A 19996-nucleotide genomic window follows, 5' to 3' on the forward strand; every position below is an offset into this window, starting at 1 on the left:
TTACGACTGTGGTGTCGTTAGCCAGTTGCTTAAGCGGTCTGACGGAAGATGAATTGGTGAGAGACCTCTCACCAATAAATCAGGGTGGTTCAGAGCTAATTAACCTCCCAACAGAATCTCTGTAGATCTTAGGAAACTATTTCTTGATTTAAGGCCTTGGCATGCTGGCTGATACCCGAACAGGGGGTGTGCTGGAGTTGTCAATACCTTGGCCCTCTTGGTTCCTATTGAGGCTGTGTTGGTGAAGAGATTGTTTGAAGCTCTGGGTGATCGATTGTTCAGGGAAACCTGCCCAGTTAGTTAGGTAGGCACAGAAGAGAGTGTGTTAAGTCCTTGGGTGCTCTATTGTTCTTGAAGACTTGCCCTGGGGTAGCATTCACCTGTGTTGGTGAAGGTGGCCCAGCCGAGTTTGCATTATTGTCTGAAACTTTTAAGGAACCAACCATGAAACGAGAAACTCCTGGTGACTTTTCATTGTTGTGCTATAGAGAGGGTTCTAACCTACTGCATCTATTGCATCGGGTTTGCCATTTGCACAGTGGCTCTAGATAGGAAGGCACTCCAGAGAATGACAGGCTGCCCGCTTTCTCCCCTCTTTGAAGAAGTTTTACAATAAATCCTGCCACCTTAAGAAAGCTCAGAATATACTTAAGGATTCATCTCACCTTGGATAGTTTTCTTTTGAATGATTACTATCTGGCAGATGGTATATCTTATCTTCTATCTATATAAATAAAAGGGTAATGAAATTTCGGCCTAGGACAAAACAACAAAACTACACATCCCAGAAACACTCAACTTGGCAGCACAACCCCTCATCCATGCCTCTACGTTCATACAACAAAAAGGGGGGAAAAAGCCCTAATTAGGGGGAGAGGAAGAATTGTTTTTATCCAATTGCTGCCAGTTAGAAGGCTAAGCTCCGCCCACTTGGTCTCCTAGCAACAGGGGACAGGCAGAGTTAGGCCTCACTTGGGCCTCTTCCACACTGCCTATAAAATACAGATGATCAGATTTTAACTGGATTAGATGGCAGTGTAGACTCAAGGCCCTTCCACACAGCTATATTACCCATTTATGATCTTATATTATCTACTTTGAACTGGATTATCTGGACTCCACACTGCCATATAATCCACTTCAGTGTGCATTTTATACAGATGTGAAGAAGGAGCCTCATATAATCCAGTTCTAATCAGATAATTCCTCAAGAATTTATTTCCCATACCAACATACTTTGCCACAGCAACGCGTGGCCGGGCACAGCTAGTCTATATATATAAACATATAATGTGTGTTTTTCCTACGGAGTAAACAACAAAACTACTGAACCAAATCACACCAAATTTGGCCACAAAAGACATAGTCATCCAATTTATGTCTTTCAATAAAAAAAACCCTAGAAAAATAAAGTCCAAATTACAGAGGACAAGGAAGAGCCGTTCTCCCCCTGGCTGCCAGTCAGAAGGTTAGTCCCCACCCCTTTAGGCCCCGCCCACTTCATGTCATAGCAACCCACTCAGCCACAATGGCACCCGGGGGACAGGCCTCTTCCACACTGCCTATAAAATACAGATAATCTGGTTTGAACTGGATTATATGGCAGTGTAGACTCAAAGCCAGAAACCTTTCCGCCAGCAAGTTCAGCAGCTCAGCGGTTTAACCCGCTGCGCCACCAAGGGCTCCTATATCTGCCAACCCACATTAAAGTGGAATTAAATATGAACACTATGAAACCCTATTGAAGTGCTTATGTGAACCATCCCGGTAGATGTCTGGACTTATTTATTGATCTGATTTATTATTGATACACATTTGCCAAGGCCTCGTTACCCTGAGATAGAATAGATTTATTAGCAAGAGGTAATCAGGAAACATATATTTGTACAAAAATGGAAATTTTCCTCATCTTCTCCCCCCCCCCCCCACTTCCCGCCCCGAACCCTATTTTTCTCTCTTCCCCCAAACAAGCTGTAAGTTGAAATATATATTTCTTCTGGTACCGATGAGTATTGCTTACAGCGAAAATAAAGGGTTTTTTTCTGGATTTCCATGGCCGTGTGGAGCATGCCTGCCACGCAGAGAGTCGCCGGGGCTTCTGTACTGTACAGTGTTTGTAAAATAAGGGAAAATAATAATCATAATAATAATCATATTCACAGAAGAAGCACTGCATCACTATACTCCGGCCAGCAGCCAAGTGGTGAGCCGGGATTACAGTAGATGTAAGAGGAACACGTGGTCGCGGTGGTCATCGGCCTCCTCCCCATCCTCACCCCTTTCTACGTCTAGGTCACAAAGAAGTCTCACAAGCGGGTCGACAGACAAGAGCGCGTGGACAAAAGCCCCTTCCCCACAAGGACAGGAGCCAAAAGACAAGGGGGGCCTCCCCACAGCAGACCCCCAAAGGCCATCCAGTCTGACCCCTTCGGCCATAAAGACACCATCTGATCCCTCTCGACAGATGGCCATCCAGCCTGTTTAAAAAAAACCCACTAGACTCCAAAGCAGCTTATATTTCAACAGTTGAAAGGTTTCCCCAAAGGTCATCCAGCCTGACCCCCTTCTGCCATAAAGACACCGTCCGATCCCTCTCGACAGACGGACATCCAGCCTGTTTAAAAAAACCCACTAGACTCCATAGCAGCTTATATTTCAACAGTTGAAAGGGATCCCCAAAGGTCATCCAGTCTGACCCCTTCTGCCATAAAGACACCATCCGATCCCTCTCGACAGACGGACATCCATCCTGTTTTAAAAAATCCACTAGACTCCATAGCAGCTTATATTCCAACAGAGTTGAAAGGGATCCCCAAAGGTCATCCAGCCTGACCCCCTTCTGCCATAACAACACCGTCCGATCCCTCTCGACAGATGGCCATCCAGCCTGTTTAAAAATTCCAGAGAAAGAGAATCCACTAGACTTCATAGCAGCTTATATTTCAACAGAGTTGAAAGGGATCCCCAAAGGTCATCCAGCCTGACCCCCTTCTGCCATAAAGACACCGTCCGATCCCTCTCGACAGATGGCCATCCAGCCTGTTTAAAAATTCCAGAGAAAGAGAATTCACTAGACTCCATAGCAGCTTATATTTCAACAGAGTTGAAAGGGATCCCCAAAGGTCATCCAGCCAGACCCCCTTCTGCCATAAAGACACCATCCGATCCCTCTCGACAGACGGACATCCAGCCTGTTTAAAAAAATCTACTAGACTCCATAGCAGCTTATATTCCAACAGAGTTGAAAGGGATCCCCAAAGATCATCCAGTCTGACCCCTTCTGCCATAAAGACACCATCTGATCCCTCTCAACAGATGGCCATACAGCCTCTACTTTTAAACTTCCAGAGAAAGAGACTCCACCAGACTCCATGGCAACTTATATTTCAACTGAGTTGAAATGGATCCCCAAAGGTCATCCAGTCCAACCATAAAGACACCATCCAAGCCCTCCCGACAGATGGCTATCCAGACTTGGCTTTAAAACGAACTCAGAGAAAGACTCTACCAGATTCCCAGGAAGTTTATATTCTAATAGAATTGAAAGGGATCCCCAAAGGTCATCCAGTCCAACCCCCATCTGCCATAAAGACACCATCCGAACCCTCCTGACAGATGGCCATCCAGACTCAGCTTTAAAAAAAATCCAAAGAGAGACTCTACCAGACTCGCAGGCAGTTTATATTACAACAGAATTGAAAGGGATCCCCAAAGGTCATCCAGTCCAACCTCCATCTGCCATAAAGACACCAACCGAGCCCTCTCGACAGATAGCCATGCAGCCTCTACTTAGAAACCTCTAGAGAAAGAGACTCCATCAGATTCCATGGCAGTTTTTATTTCAACAGAGTTGAAAGGGATCCCCAAAGGTCATCCCGTCCAACACCTTTGGCCATAAAGAAAAGCACAATCAAAGCCCTCCCTACAGATGTCCATCTAACCTTTGCTCAACAAACCCCAGAGAGAGACTCTACCAGACACCCAGGCGGTTTGTATTCCAGTAGGGTTGAAAGGAATCCCCAAAGGTCATCCAGTCCAACCCCCTTCTGCCGTAAAGACACCACCTGAGCCCTCCCGACAGATGGCCATCCAGACTCGGCTATAAAAACAACCCAGAGAGAGACTCTACCAGACTTCTAGACAATTTATATTCTAACAGAATTGAAAGGGCTCCCCAAAGGCCATCCAGTCCACTGGGGTCCCCTTCTATAATGGATTTGGGCCTGATTCATGCACAGGATTGCACAAATGGGTGGCTCTTCATCCAAGCAAGCCTTGACGGCTGCAAAGGGGCCTAAATTTGGGGGTCTGTGTGCAATGCTTGCCTGTGCAAACAGACTTTGCACCCTCCGTTTCCCATTGCTGAGCCTCGGAGGAACAAGGGGAGAGAGGAGCAAGAGGAGAAAGTCCAAAAAGGGGCCCTTTGGACCCACGCCTGCTCTCCCCCCTTGCCCTCTGCTCCGTCGGCTTCCACAACACTATGTAACATTTGCAAGATTCTGTTCCTGGTTTGAAAGTCGTATTTCCTGTTCCACTGTGCCATCCTTATTCTGAATATAGTTGCTATACTTCAGAAACTTTGTTTCTGTGGCTGCCACGATATTACAATTAGTTGAGGGCGCTTCCAGACAGCACTAAATCATGGATTTTAAACAGAGGCAAAAAATCCCAGGACTTCAGAAGAGATCCACGTAGAGACAGACCTAGGATTTCTGCCTCCGTTGTCCATACTTATTCTGAGATTTAGAGGCTCTGAAAATAACCGCCATGGGACTTCCACTGAAAACCTCGGCAGCATTTTTTTAAAAGCCCCAGGATGCGGATATACGGATATGCAGATATACGAATATGCGGATCTCTGCAAAAGTTCTTTGTCCTGGCCAGAAAAACTATAGATGTTTCATGAAATATCTGCCACAGAAATAAACCTAATGGAGTAAGACCACTTCTGCCCAAGTCAGCACTGCACAACAAAACAGGAACACACACTTTCAAGCCAGGAACAGAACTGTCTCATTATTGACACTTTTCAGAGCCTGGCTGCCTGGCCATCTGTCCAGACAGATTTGGTTGTGGCATGCAACAATGTGGTGCTGCTCCTGGGTTATACAATGTTGTTTCTATTAGCCACCTGCATGACCTTGGCTCTGGGTATTTACATTCCTCTCCAGCACATCCATGTGCCAACAACCAGTAGTAAGTTTTTGCTATTTACTAAACTGTACCCATGTTGTCAGCCATTAACTACCATTAACTACATACATCATACACCCAATGAGGAACGAACATGTATAACCCGGCAACATCATCCTGTGGCACAAGTACACCACGAAACATGTCTGCACAGATGGCCATACAACAAGGTCTGACTAACTACAGTAATGATGACATTCTGTTCCTGGTTTGAAAGTGTCTGTTCCTGATTCATTGTGTAATACGTGATGTACAAGTACTTGTTGCACCCTAGGAACTTCATTTTTCTACCACAAACTTCATTAAACAGGTGAAGGACAAAGTTCCTCTGCCCAGGGCAACGTTTTTGCCTTCTACTCAAGTGTCGCCTTTTTTTTTAGAAGGGCCAGGCTGTGGCGCAGCTGGTTAGTAGCCATCTGCAATAAATCACTACTGACTGAGATCAAAGACCGGGTTGGATTGAGCTCCCGACCATTAATAACCTAGCTCGCTGTTGACTTAAGCAGCTCGAAAGACAGTTGCATCCTTCAAGTAGAAAATTTAGGTACCGCTTTATGTGGGGAGGCTAATTTAACTAATTTACGACATCATAAAACTGTCAGCAGTGTGTGGAATAGGAGGAAGTACTCCATCAAGGACTCGGTGTCATAAGTGGATGGTGAAGCTGCTTCCGGCTTCATCGATCATACCCTCATGAAGCTGGAAGCTAGAAAACGTTAAATTGCCTCTGTGTCTGTCTATATGTTACCCTCATGAAGCCGGAAGCTGGAAAATGTTAAATTGCCTCTGTGTCTGTCTATGTTACCCTCATGAAGCTGGAAGCTGGAAAATGTTAAATTGCCTCTGTGTCTGTCTATATGTTACCCTCATGAAGCCGGAAGCTGGAAAATGTTAAATTGCCTCTGTGTCTGTCTATATGTGTCTGTCTAATGGCATTGAATGTTTGCCATGTATATGTGCATTGTGATCCGCCCTGAGTCCCTTTCAGGGTGAGAAAGAAGGGCAGAATATAAATACTGCAAATAAATAAATATTTTTTGGGGGAACTGACCAATCAGGAACAAACATCTAAAATCCAGGAACAAATCCAGATTTTAAAATTCTGTGGTTTCCAATTGCAGGGACATACAGACATGCAGAGATCTGGATATTCGTCTCGAAATCGGGATATTCCCGCACCTGGGAAACTCGTGTTTTTTTGGCTTTTGTAGCGATTGCTTCCGGGTTTACAGGGAATGTCTGGAGGGGACAGGCATGGGCAAACTTGGGCCCTCCAGGTGTTTTGGACTTCAACTCTCACAATTCCTAACAGCCTACCGGCTGTTAGGAATTGTGAGAGTTGAAGTCCAAAACACCTGGAGGGCCCAAGTTTGCCCATGTCCCGTTCTAAGAGATGTTGATCGGGAAACTATAGCTAAAACGTCAAAGTTTGTGCAGTTGAGTAAACTTTTCCTATGTTTTTATGATCGGACCGATTAGGTTTCCGATTAGGAGATGGCATTGATAACCCCGGAACAAAAATCGCGTTACATAGTGTGACGTGTCTCCCAGCAAAAAGGGTCCGAGGGCAAACGGCGGGGGGTGGGCAATGGGGCGGCAGATCTTACAGAAGCACAGATGAAGCAGAGACTCAGCCACGGACTCCCCCCACCCCTCCCCGGAAGAAACAGAACAGAGCCGCGATTATGTACAATATGCTACAAGGTGTGTACACCACGGCCAGAGAGGATGGGCCTCTGCGTTGGGGGCTCAGGTGGGCAGCTTGGGCTCGACCTGCAGAGACGCTTCGTAGAGACTCTCCTCGTCCATCACGAACGACTGGTCCAGGAGGTACTGGGTCACCTGGAGGGAAAGAAAACGAAGCCACGTGGGTTGAGACCGGGACAGAAAGAGGCATCTCCAAGATATCTCCCCAAACTTATTCCACTTGCCACCCTTCTCGGCCCAAGACATTTTGACACGGCTCTGGATTTATAGGTACAGGCAGTCCCCAAGTTACAAATAACTCCTAGGTAAGAACAGGGTTTGACTGGATGGTCTTTGGGGGTCCCTTCCAAATCTATTTTTTTTATTGTGTCAGAAGTGACTTGAGAACAAACTCCCATCCATCCTTAACTCCCTTGTCTTTTAATACTAGCGTCCATGGAATGCCGCTCAGCATTTCCTTCATTTTTGGAAGTCAGCTCTCTTAAAGTCCAGAATGCATGTTTCAGCCTTCATTTGTATTGCAAACTGCAGGAGCACATGGTCACTTGCCCCTAAGGATCAGACTACTTTGACTGTATTGATCAGGTTTTCCACATTTGTTAAGATTAGATCAAGAGTTGCCAATCCCTTTGTTGCCTCTTCTACCTTCTGGACCATAAAATTGTCCGCAAGGCAAGTGAGGAATTTGTTGGACTTTGTACTCTTGGCCAAGTTTGTTTTCGAGCAGATTTCGGGATAGTTGAAATCGCCCATGACTACTATATCTCTTCTTTGTACTTGTTTGGTCAGCTGTGGACAGAAGGCTTCATCAAGTCCTTCATCCTGATGCTACTGTATATATATAGTAGAGTCTCACTTATCCAAGACTCGTTTATCCAAGGTTCTGGATTATCCAAGGCATTTTTGTAGCCAATGTTTTCAATATATCATGATTTTTTGGTGCTAAATTCGTAAATACAGTAGTTACTACATAACATTACTGCGTATTGAACTACTTTTTCTGTCAAATTTGTTGTATAACATGATGTTTGGTGCTTAATTTGTAAAATCATAACCTAATTTTATGTTTAATAGGCTTTTCCTTAATCCCTCATTATCCAAGAGATTCGCTTATCCAAGGTTCTGCCGGCCCATTTAGCTTGGATAAGTGAGACTCTACTGTATATGTGTGTGTGTGTGTGTGTGTGTATATATATATATATATATACTAGCTGTGCCCGGCCACGCGTTGCTGTGGCTGATGGGAATCATTTGTTGACCAGTTGGAATAGCAGTGAATAGCCTTGCAGTCTTAAAGTCTGGGTGTTTTCTCCTTATGTGAATCGTTGTTTGGTGAGGTGGAATACAATGGAATGGGTTTCCTGCTTGGAAGGCTGGGTACTTGCGTTGTAGGGAAATGGGTTTTTAGCCAATTTGAATGGCACTGAATAGCCTCGCTGTTTCAAAGACTGACTGCTTTCTACATAGGGGCATCCTTTCTTGGGCAGGCTGAATGAGACGAAGTAGCCTCATGGCTTGAAACCCTGAGGGTGTACTATGAAGGGGAACTTGCTTGCTTAGGCTGAACAGCACTGAATAGCCTTGCTGTTTGGAAGCCTGGTTGTTTCCTGCCTGGGGGAATCCTTTGTTGGGAGGTGTTAGCTGGCCCTGTTGGTTTCCTTTCTGGAATGCCCATTTTCAGAGTGTTTTCTTTATGTAATGTCCTGATTTTAGAGATGTTATTGTTGCTTCCTGCCTGGGGGAATCCTTTGTTGGGAGGTGTTAGCTGGCCCAGTTGTTTCCTTTCTGGAATTGAGAGGCCTCCATCTAAAAAAAACCTAAACCCAAACATTGGGGCCTGGGGGCCTCCCTCCTTGGGGCCAGGGCGCTTCCCGGCCTTGAGGCGTTTATCTCCAAAAGAAAATAGTTAAAAGAAAGGAAACCTTGGTCCTTGCGGCCTCCCTCCGGCCTGGGGGGAGGCGGAGGTGGATCTTGGGGGGAAGGTTCGGGCTCCGGCTCTCTCGTGGCCCTGAGGCCTGCGGGGCACGGAGGAGGCTGCGGTGGTCTTCATGGGGAGGGGGGGGCCTTTCTGGAAGCCCCCCCCCGCCTTCGGCTCTGCAGGCCTCCACATCCCAAAAAAAGAAAAAAAGAAAAGAAACCTTGGGGCCTCGCAGCCTCGCGAGGCTGAGGTGGGTCGGGGGGGGGGCTCCCTCCGGCCTGTGGCGCATGGAGGAGGTGGCGCTGGGGGGGGGGTTGTTCCACGCCTGCTGGGGCCCCGCTGCGGCCTGAGAATGTTTACTCCGCGGCCCAACCGCGTGGAGGCCCCTCCTCCTCCGATCACCATGGGGCCTTCCAGCCAGGCTGACGGCTGGGGGTTTAAGGTCCCATGGAGGTTTTGGACGGGATTTTTTATTGTATCAACCTAGAGGCGTGGATGATGGGCTGTGTTGTCCAATTTCAAGGTTGGGGGGCCTGTAGTTTAGTTGTTTTGCTCGGTGCCGCGATGCCATCACTCTTTTATATATATAGATATATATATATGAAGTTAAATGTCCCTTTTTCCGACTGACATGCAAATTTAATTTAAAAACAAACCTACAGAGCCTCTCTTGTCCGTAACTTGGGCACAGCCTGTATATAAAATAGCCATGGAAAGCAAAACATCTCTTGAGCACTGGCAAGGCTGGATAAATCGGATCCCAGATTATCTGCTTTGGACTGGATTATATGAGTCTCCACTGCCAGGTAATCTGGGATCGGATCCTGGGATATAGGGCAATGTGGAAGGAGCCTGAGAGAACACTGAAAGAAGTGCAGCTGAAGCCTCTTCTGCAGAGTTCACCGGAAACACGGCACCACAGATTCATGTCAATGCCGAAAACAGTCACTAGGTGGCATTCGGAGAGCTTTGAGCTTTGACACCTTTTTCTTGAGCCCCGCATTGTGAAGCACTGACCTTTGCTTGGTGCTCGATTTTGTAGGCCGTCTGCTGAAACTGCCTGATTTCTCGGATGATGTGGGAAATCTGTGCCAAGAGAAAGAGGGGAATTCCACAAATGTACTGCTTGTGAAGGAAGGAAGGAAGGAAGGGCCAAGCGCAATGTAATGACTAATAGGGACATAATTACTATATATACTCGTGTATAAGCCTAGTTTTTCAGCCCTGTTTTAGGACTGAAATAATAATAATATCTATAAAACAGTCATATCTAAGTTCTCCATTCTGGGGTTTCAACCTCTCTCTAATCATCATCATCATCATCATCATCATCATCCGAAAATACATCACACAGTCCTAGACACTTGGGAAGTGTTCGACTTGTGATTTTGTGATACGAAATCCAGCATATCTATCTTGTTTGCTGTGTCATAATAATAATAATAATAAGAAGAAGAAGAAGAAGAAGAAGTCAAACACTTCCCAAGTGTCTAGGACTGTGTGATGTATTTTCGGATGATGCGTGCAGATCCCAGTAGGGTGGCCTTTTGCAGTTGGCAGATCGTAATTTTGTCAATGCCTATTGTTTCCAAATGCCGGCTGAGATCTTTTGGCACAGCACCCAATGTGCCGATCGCCACCGGGACCACCTGTACCGGTTTCTGCCAGAGTCTTTGAAGTTCAATCTTGAGGTCCTGATAGCGGCTGAGTTTTTCCTGTTGTTTTTCGTCAATGCGACTGTCACCTGGGATGGCGACATCCATGATCCAAACCTTTTTCTTTTCCACAACTGTGATGTCTGGTGTGTTGTGTTCCAGAACTTTGTCAGTCTGGATTCAGAAGTCCCACAGTATCTTTGCGTGCTCATTTTCCAATACTTTTGCAGGTTTGTGATCCCACCAGTTCTTTGCTGCTGGGAGGTGGTACTTGAGGCATAAGTTCCAATGAATCATTTGGGCCACATAGTTGTGCCTCTGTTTGTAGTCTGTCTGTGTGATTTTCTTACAGCAGCTGGGGATATGATCCATGGTTTCGTCAGTTTCCTTGCAGAGTCTGCATTTTGGGTCATCAGCTGATTTTTCGATCTTGGCCTTGATTGCATTTGTTCTGATGTCTTGCTCCTGGGCTGCAAGGATCAGGCCTTCTGTCTCCTTCTTCAGGGTCCCATTCATGAGCCAGAGCCAGGTCTTCTTCTTGTCAGCTTTTCCTTCAATTTTGTCAAGGAACTTTCCATGCAATGTTTTGTTTGCCAGCTGTCAGCTCTAGTTTGTAGTGCAGTTTTCTTGTACTGACTCTTTGTCTGCTGTGTTTTGAGGAGTTTCTGATTTTTGATTATTATTATTATTATTATTATTATTATTATTATTATTATTATTATTATTATTATTATTGGATAGAGGTTGGAACCCCAGGATGGAGAACTTAGAAATTATTATTATTTTATAATATCTATAATTTTATAGATATTATTATTATTATTACTAGAGAGAGGTTGGAACCCCAGTATGGATAACTCAGAGATGAGGCGGCCCCTCTGCTCCCTCCCCATTCGAAATGCTCTTCTCCCCCTGGGACACTTTGCCCCTCACTGGCTCCCAAGGAATTCTGCTTTCCCGAACCAGAAGGACGGCTCACCATCCTCATCTTGGAGAAGTTGACCAGGCCGTCCTCCGTGTAATTCGGGGTGCCCTCTTCGATGAAGGCCAGGTCCGTCAGGTACATGCCCAGGTAAGGGACGCAGGGCGGGTCGCAGCTGAAAGGAAGAAGAAGAAAAAGTCAATACGAAATGTATGACAATATTGCACCGCACTGGACCAGTGGGAGAGCAGGAGAAAGGCTAGTTGTGGGTCAACCAGTAAGATACGAAATTAATCCCTGCCATCTAGAAGAGTGACCAAATGGTCCCTTGACCAAATGGCCGCTTACTTTTTCAGGGCTTCCCGTAGGTTCTTGAAGCGTCCCTCTGAAGACACCAGCCGCTGCAGCTTGTCAATCAGTGCCTTTGTCTGCAAAGAAGAGGACGGTCAGTTGGCCACCCTCCCCAAAAGCAAGAAGCAGGGGTGGCCATTTCGGAAGCTTTTCATTGGACAGCAGGGCTAAGAACTGAATGCCCAACATGAATGTTGTTGAACTGCTCGAAATCCAGGGAAGAGGTTGTGCAGGTCATGCCCGAGTTACAAACAAGAGAGGTGTTAGCTGGCCCTGATTGTTTCCTGTCTGGAATTCCCCTGTCAACAAGCATGTGGACAATTTCAACAGAACAGAGTAAACCATGAAAATGAACAAAACCTGGCTCCCAACATTAAAAGAATTCTAGAATCAGGACAGTAAATAAAGAACAACACCCAGAAAACAGGGGAATTCCAGACAGGAAACTATCAGGGCCAGCTAATACCTCCCAACAAAGGATTCCCCTAGGCAGGAAGCAGCCAGGTTTTAGCTTTTGTGCTTGAGCGGCACCCACCTGCTTGGAGACCTTCAGCCAGGTCTTCTTGAGGCGGAAAAGGGCGCTGCGGTTGAAGGCGGACGTGATCTCCAGCACCGCGTTGTAGTTGTGGAGGCAGCGGCAGATGTCGGCCACGGCCACCCACTTCTCAATGGTGCTGACCCGGACCGTGACCTCCTCGTTGCGGAGGATCTCGGAGGCAATCAGGTTGCTGACCTGCAGGGAAAGGGAGGGAGCCGTGAGAGAGAAGAGAGCTGCTCTCTGTTTCAGAAGCCTCCGAGAAGGGCCTCCTCGGAACGAAGTCTTGGAATTCAACCTCACACCGCTCAAGTCTGTGATGGGAAAAGCTTATATCTACCTCCAAGGTGCCGAAGATGGGAAAAGCCTATACATACCTCCAAGATGCCGAAGATGGGAAAAGCCTATACATACCTCCAAAATGCCAAAGATGGGAAAAGCCTATACATACCTCCAAGGTGCCGAAGATGGGAAAAGCCTATATATACCTCCAAGATGCCAAAGATGGGAAAAGCCTATATATACCTCCAAGACGCCGAAGATGGGAAAAGCCTATATATATATATATATATATATATATATATATATATATATATATACACACACACACACACACACACACACACACACACACACCTCCAAGATGCCGAAGATGGGGAAAGCCTATATATACACCTCCAAGATGCCAAAGATGGGAAAAGCCTATACATACCTCCAAGATGCCAAAGATGGGAAAAGCCTATATATACCTCCAAGATGCCAAAGATGGGAAAAGCCTATATATACCTCCAAGATGCCGAAGATGGGAAAAGCATATATATATATATATATATATATATATATATATATATATACACACACACACACACACACACACACACACACCTCCAAGATGCCAAAGATGGGGAAAGCCTATATATACCTCCAAGATGCCAAAGATGGGAAAAGCCTATATATATATATATATATATATATATATATATATATATATATACATACATACACACACACACACACACACACACACACACACACCTCCAAGATGCCGAAGATGGGAAAAGCCTATATATATCTCCAAGATGCCAAAGACGGGAAAAGCCTATGTATACCTCCAAGATGCCGAAGATGGGAAAAACCTATGTATACCTCCAAGATGCCAAAGATGGGAAAAGCCTATATATACCCAAAAGACTCCAAAAGACCCCCACATGGCAGGTCGCACACGTGAAGTTCTGGAGTCTTTTGGGTGAGAGTTCTTTCCTCATCCTCATTCCAACAATGGGAGGGGGGGTTGGTGGCTGGCAACGCAGCGTTTTGGCAACGCTGCGCAGCTGAGGGAAGGGGTGACCGGCTGGTTGAGGACGCAAGCGGCAGAGTTTTGTGGGGAAGGAGTTGCCAAGATCATTCATCGCTATGATGAGTGCCTAGATTTGAATGGCGACTATGTTGAGAAGTAGTATTTGAGTGTGGCTTTCAACTGCACATGGTCAATGTTTTTTCCTATACTTTGTTCATTTTCTACATAATCTACTTTCTGGATAGCCCTCGTATAAACACACTGGGCAGGAGGAGCAGCGCTGGGCGGAAATGGGTTTAGCCGGTTGGGAATTCACTGAACAATGGAAGCTCCTCAGCCGTTTCCATGTAAGGAGGCCCTTGGAAGCCTCACCTCCGGTCAAGTGCCTTCCGTCTGAGATGGAGAGGCCACTCCAGGAAGGTTCTGAGTGTTGTGGTCATCTCTGAGCGGTTAGACTCAATTTAACCCTCTCTGGGGGAGATTCCACCAAAATCAGCAGAGTAGCAAAAGCAAAGCTTTCAAATGCAACAGTTACTTACACGGGGCAAGCAAAGAGAAGCCTTTGACCATTTAGGATGGCAATGGACTGCAGAGTCTCAATAAAAGTTCAAAAAGGTATTAATTCAGGTAAAAAGAATTCCATTGTAGATAGAAAGGCTTGGGAGCTGTCTAGTCTACTCTAGACTGGTTTCTAAGGAAAATTAAGAAAGGAAAAACAACCAACATCTAAATAGTTACATCTTTCCAGGAGAGATGGCGAGATGCTTCTTGTTAGCTTGAAGAACAAAGGGAGAGGAATGAACCAAAATGGTCCAGTTAATTGGGGCCATAAAAGACATTCTGACTAATGAGAAGTTAGTGTCCCTGGAGATTCACATTTCTACTAACTTCAAAGTAAGGGATGTGACGTAAACAGGACAGAGTGAAACACAGTAAAGCCTATCTAGGTATGCTTTGGAAACAGGGAAGGATTCCCTCAATCTATCATCTATCTGACTATATTTAGACTTGAGTAGTCCAGGGTGATTCCCAACATCAACTGCATATGGTAAATGTTTTCTCCTATACTTTGTTCATTTTTAATTCCAAAACGTAATCTACTTTCTGGATAGCCCTCGTATAAACACACTGGGCAGGAGGAGCAGCGCTGGGCGGAAACGGGTTTGGCCGGTTGGGAATTCACAGAACAATGGAAGCTCCTAGAATCATAGAATAGTAGAGTTGGCCCTAGTTTAAAGATCGTCAACCGTTTCCATGTCAGGAGGCCCTTGGAAGCCTCACCTTTGTCCAAGTGCTTTCCGTCTGAGATGGAGAGGCCACTCCAGGAAGGTTCCGGGTTCAAGAAACGCTCCTGCAAAGCGTAGGGGGGGGGGGGGTCTTCCCAAATTTGCCCCTCCACCCACTCCAGGAACTCACATCGTTGAAGTGTTTGGTGTTCCGCATGATGTACGGGGTCCGCTCGTTCTTCTCGCCCTTCATCCAGCCTTGGCCGAAGAACTCCCTGCACAAGGAGAGAGAGAGGCCCGGGCTGAGGCTCCTCCCCACCCTCCTCCCGCTTCCCCTTTGGCCTGGCCGGCCACTCACTCGGCCACTCACTCACTCGTAGGGGATGCTCTTGAAGACCAAGTGGTCCAGCAAGGTGAGCTGCTCCGCGATCTCCAAGGCCGAGTGGTTTTCGAAGGGCTCGGCTTTGACTCCTGCAGCCTAAAAGCAACGGAAGACAAACAAGAACGGCTCAGCCGGGAAAGGCAAGACTCTCTCCTGAGAGCGGTGGAGTGTGCCCCTCTGCGTGCACCTTCCCCTCTGCATTACAAAATTTGGGAAAATGTTCTGTTCCTGGTTTTAAAGTGTTATTTCCCGTTTAATTGTGCAGTCCTTACTTTGAAAGTAGTCGTTCTACTCCAGAAACTTTGTTTTTGTGGCTGCCACAAACTAGCCTGCAATTGGTTCAGACTCAATGATGAAATACTCGTGGAAAAATTGTTGCAAAATGTGTTATTCTCCGTAGACACCTCCAAGGTCATGACTGCATGGAGCGCCGTTCCCTTCCCGCCAGAGCGGTACCTATTGATCTACTCGCATTTGCATGTTTTCGAACTGCTAGGTTGTTATTAGCAATGCTTCTTAAGGCTCATTTATCCTCACTCCCCAGGATGTCTGGTTCTAATTCACTCACCACGCTGTCAAAGCTATCCTCAATATTCTTAATTGTGTTTTCCTTTTTAACTGTAACTTCCTCTTGCTGTATATGCCTGCGTTGTGATTGTGTTGGTCTATGCCCATAAAGACTGTATTAAAAATGTGTTCTTGTTAGTAACTCTTAAATTGTGCTTTCCTTTTTATCTGTGACTTCCTCTTGCTGTATATGCCTGCGTTGTGATTGTGTTGGTCTATGCCCATAAAGACTGTATTAAAAATGCGTTCCTGCAATGAACCTAGCCATTCCCTTGTCTTTATGATTTCCATGTGATTGCATCGCACAATAGTAAAGAAAGGAAAGTCTCATTCTGATCATACTTACCATGTGCCAAATCTCTTCTAAAGTGATCTGGTTGTCCCCAGGGTCATCCTGAGACAAAGTCCTGGGGAGAAAAAGGGAGAAAATTATGGGCTATATCTTTTGTGATCCACCCTGAGTCCCTTTCGAGGCAAGAAGGGCAAAAAAACAAGATAGACATGCTGGATTTCGTATCACAAAATCAAAAGTCGAACACTTCCCAAGTGTCTAGGACTGTGTGATATATTATTATTATTATTATTACAGTAGAGTCTCACTTATCCAACGTAAACGGGCCGGCAGAACGTTGGATAAGCGAATATGTTGGATAATAAGAAGAGGTTAAGAAAAAGCCTATTAAACATCAAAATAGGTTATGATTTTACAAATTAAGCACCAAAACATCATGTTATACAACAAATTTGACAGAAAAAGTAGTTCAATACGTAGTAATGCTATGTAGTAATTACTGTATTTATGAATTTAGCACCAAAATATCACGATGTATTGAAAACATTGACTACAAAAATGCATTGGATAATCCAGAACGTTGGATAAGCGAGTGTTGGATAAGTGAGACTTTACTATATTATTATTATTATTATTATTATTATTATTATTATTATTATTATTATTATTATTGTATGACACAGCAAACAAGATAGATATGCTGGATTTCGTATCACAAAACCACAAGTCGAACACTTCCCAAGTGTCTAGGACTGTGTGATGTATTATTATTATTATTATTATTATTATTATTATTATTATTATTATTATTATTATTTTATTGTATGACACAGCAAACAAGATAGATATGCTGGATTTCGTATCACAAAATCACAAGTCGAACATTTTCCAAGTGTCTAGGACTGTGTGATGTATTTTCGGATGATACATGCAGATCCCAGCAGGGTGGCCTTTTGCAGTTGGCAGATCATGATTTTGTCAATGTCTATTGTTTCCAAATGCCAGCTGAGATCTTTTGGCATGGCACCGAATGTGCCGATCACCACCGGGACCACCTGCACTGGTTTCTGGCAGAGTCTTTGAAGTTCAATCTTGAGATCCTGATAGCGGCTGAGTTTTTCCTGTTATTATTATTATTATTATTATTATTATTATTATTATTACATGAAGACCTCTAATTCCCACCCCTTGTCCTCGTCTTGCCTTATGATGTTGGCGGCGGCTTTTCGCTCTTGCGTCAGGAGCTCCGGGTCGTGGATCACTTCCTCCAGAAAGCTGATCACTTTGCTTTTCAGCTCTTCGTTTGTTTCAAAATCCTGGCAGAAAAGAACCCAATCGATTTATACCAGTTCACTCAAGGAAAAGGTGTACGCATTGAATCTTAGATGTGTAATCTGGAATCCGCTCTGAGTCCCTCCAGGGAAATAAAGTGAAATATAAATAAATATAAATAAAATATTATATTATTATTCTCAAAATAGTTATAAAATGATATATAGATGGTACCAGACACCAAAAAGGATGGCTAAGATGTATAGAAGTAAGATGTATAGAGTCCCTGGTGGTGCCGCGTGTTAAAGTGCTAAGCTGCTGAACTTGAGGACTGAAAGGTCGGAGGTTCGAATCCGGGGGGGGGGGGTTGGTAGTCATCTCCATTTCTAAGCCGAAGAGCCGGCGTTGTCCATAGACATCTCCAGGTCATGTGGCTGACATGATTGCATGGAGCGCTGTTACCTTCCCGCAGGAGCAGTACCTATTGATCTACTCACATTGGCATGTTTTCGAACTGCTAGGTTGGCAGAAGCTGGGGCTAACAGCGGGCGCTTATTCCGCTCCCGGGATTTGAACCTGCGACCTTTTGGTCCGCAAGTTCAGCAGCTCAGCGCTTTAACACACTGTGCCACCAGGGGCCGCCAGCACTAGTAATAGTCACATTAATAATAATAGGTGATCTGGGGAGCGAGGTGAGCTCCCGCTGTTAGCCCCAGCTCCTGCCAACCTAGCAGTTTAAAAACATGCAAATGTGAGTAGATCAATAGGTACCGCTCCTGCGGGAAGGTAACAGCACTCCATGCAGTCATGCCAGTGGCCACATGACCTTGGAGGTGTCTACGGATGTGAGTAGATCAATAGGTACCACTCAGACAGGAAGATCATGGTGCTCCATGCAGTCATGCCAGTGGCCACATGTCCTTGGAGGTGTCTAAGGACAACACCGGCTCTTTGGCTTAGAAATGGAGATGAGCACCAATCCCCAGAGTAGGACACAAGTTGGCCAAGCTTCCTTGTGGCCCAAGGCTGGGAAAAAGCCAGTCTGGATGTAACAAAGCAAACAAGGCAAGAGTCTTGCAGTGTTGAGCCTACCTGGGCATGCTTGGAGACCCAGTGCCGGAGGACATTCAGCACTCGGTTGGTGGCCGCCCTTCGGATCACAAACTCTTTGTCGCCATTCCTTTGATCGGGAGGGAAACCTGGATGGATGGCAAGAGACAGCTGGTGCAATTACACTATGTAACACTATCATGTGGGTTCTCAATGTCATTTTCTAATTGGTTCTATCATAAAAACATGGGGAAAGTTTCTTAAACTGCAAGAACTTTGTTTATTGTGAGAGGGACATCCTGAAGCAGCACATTTTGCTCTGGTTTTCAATGAATATTTCATAGAGTCTCCACCAATTCAAATCGAGTTTGTGGCTGCCACAAAAACAAGGTTTCTGGAGCAGAACAACTACCGTATATACTCGAGTATAAGCCGACCCGAATATAAGCCGAGGCACCTAATTTTATGACCAAAAAACTGGGAAAAGATTGACTCAAGTATAAGCCGAGAGTGGTATATTTCAGAAATAAAAATAGATACTAATAAAATTACATTAATTGAGGCATCAGTAGGTTAAATGTTTTCGAATCTTTACATAAATCTGTAATTTAAGATAAGACTGTCCAACTCTTATTAAATCATTCTCATCTTCTCCAATGTAAATTAAGGTTTAAGGTTTATGTACAAGGTTTTGTGGACGAATGGTTCAAAGATTTTATACTGTATGGTTTTAAATGTATTTATTGTATTTTGTTAAATTATTCAATTGTGTTAATTGCTTATGTTGTATCTTCTTGTATTGTACATTGGCATTGATTTTTTGCCAGATTGTGAGCCGCCCTGAGTCCCTTCGGGTGAGAAGGACGGGATAGAAATGAGGGAAATAAATAAATAAATAAATGTGCTTATGTATCCTTTTAATAATAATAGAGTAAAATAATAATGTAATAATAATATTAAATAGAGTGAAATAATAAATGTAATAATAGAGTAACAGAATAAATGTAATAACAATAATATCAGAGTGAAATCATAAATGTATTAATAATAATAAAAATAGAATGAAATAAATGTAATAGTAACAATAAAAATACAGTAAAATAATAAATATAATAATAGAGTAAAATAATAAATGTAATAATAATTTTAAATAGAGTAAAATACAGTAGAGCTCTGGTTATTCGACATAAACGGGCGGGCCAAATGTCAAATAACCGGATCCGACGGATAATAGGGAGGCCCTATTATCCGGCAAGCCGGTTGAAGGAAGCACCCTGTGCGCGTTGCTAGGTAGCTTGCTATCTACCTAGCAACACGCACGGGCACTTTCCTAAGCCGAGTACTCGCCCCTTGGGAGGCGCCCGTGCGTGTTGCTAGGTAGCTTGCTATCTACCTAGCAACGTGCATGGGCACCTCCCAAGGGGCCTGGCATGTCGGATAATACGGAGTGTCGGTTAACTGGAAGTCGGTTAACCAGAACTATACTGTAATGTAATAATAGAGTAAAATAATAGAGAAAAATAAAAAATGAACATAAACCGACCCAAATATAAGCCAACCAGGACCCTCACCCGAGTATAAGCCGAGGGGGGCTTTTTCAGTCCTAACAAAGGGCTGAAAAACTCGGTT

General features: G+C 44.7%; 1 protein-coding gene across 1 annotated transcript in view; it reads right to left on the reverse strand.

Annotated features, from left to right (window-relative positions):
• Positions 1-1768: 1768 nt before the first annotated feature.
• rasgrf1 (Ras protein specific guanine nucleotide releasing factor 1) overlaps positions 1769-19996 on the reverse strand; it is a 58922-nt gene continuing 40694 nt past the window's right edge. Inside the window, exons 18-27 of the mRNA XM_062962971.1 lie at positions 18410-18516; positions 17249-17361; positions 16100-16160; positions 15179-15282; positions 14995-15079; positions 12282-12479; positions 11744-11823; positions 11453-11570; positions 9836-9904; positions 1769-7035 (exon numbers count right to left, since the gene is read on the reverse strand). Coding sequence (XP_062819041.1) covers positions 6943-7035; positions 9836-9904; positions 11453-11570; positions 11744-11823; positions 12282-12479; positions 14995-15079; positions 15179-15282; positions 16100-16160; positions 17249-17361; positions 18410-18516 — 1028 coding nt within the window. The 3' untranslated portion in view covers positions 1769-6942. The remainder of the gene's footprint in view (positions 7036-9835; positions 9905-11452; positions 11571-11743; positions 11824-12281; positions 12480-14994; positions 15080-15178; positions 15283-16099; positions 16161-17248; positions 17362-18409; positions 18517-19996) is intronic.

The sequence above is a fragment of the Anolis carolinensis genome, unplaced genomic scaffold (genome assembly GCF_035594765.1).
Source record: "Anolis carolinensis isolate JA03-04 unplaced genomic scaffold, rAnoCar3.1.pri scaffold_11, whole genome shotgun sequence".
In the NCBI taxonomy this organism is placed as follows: domain Eukaryota; kingdom Metazoa; phylum Chordata; class Lepidosauria; order Squamata; family Dactyloidae; genus Anolis; species Anolis carolinensis.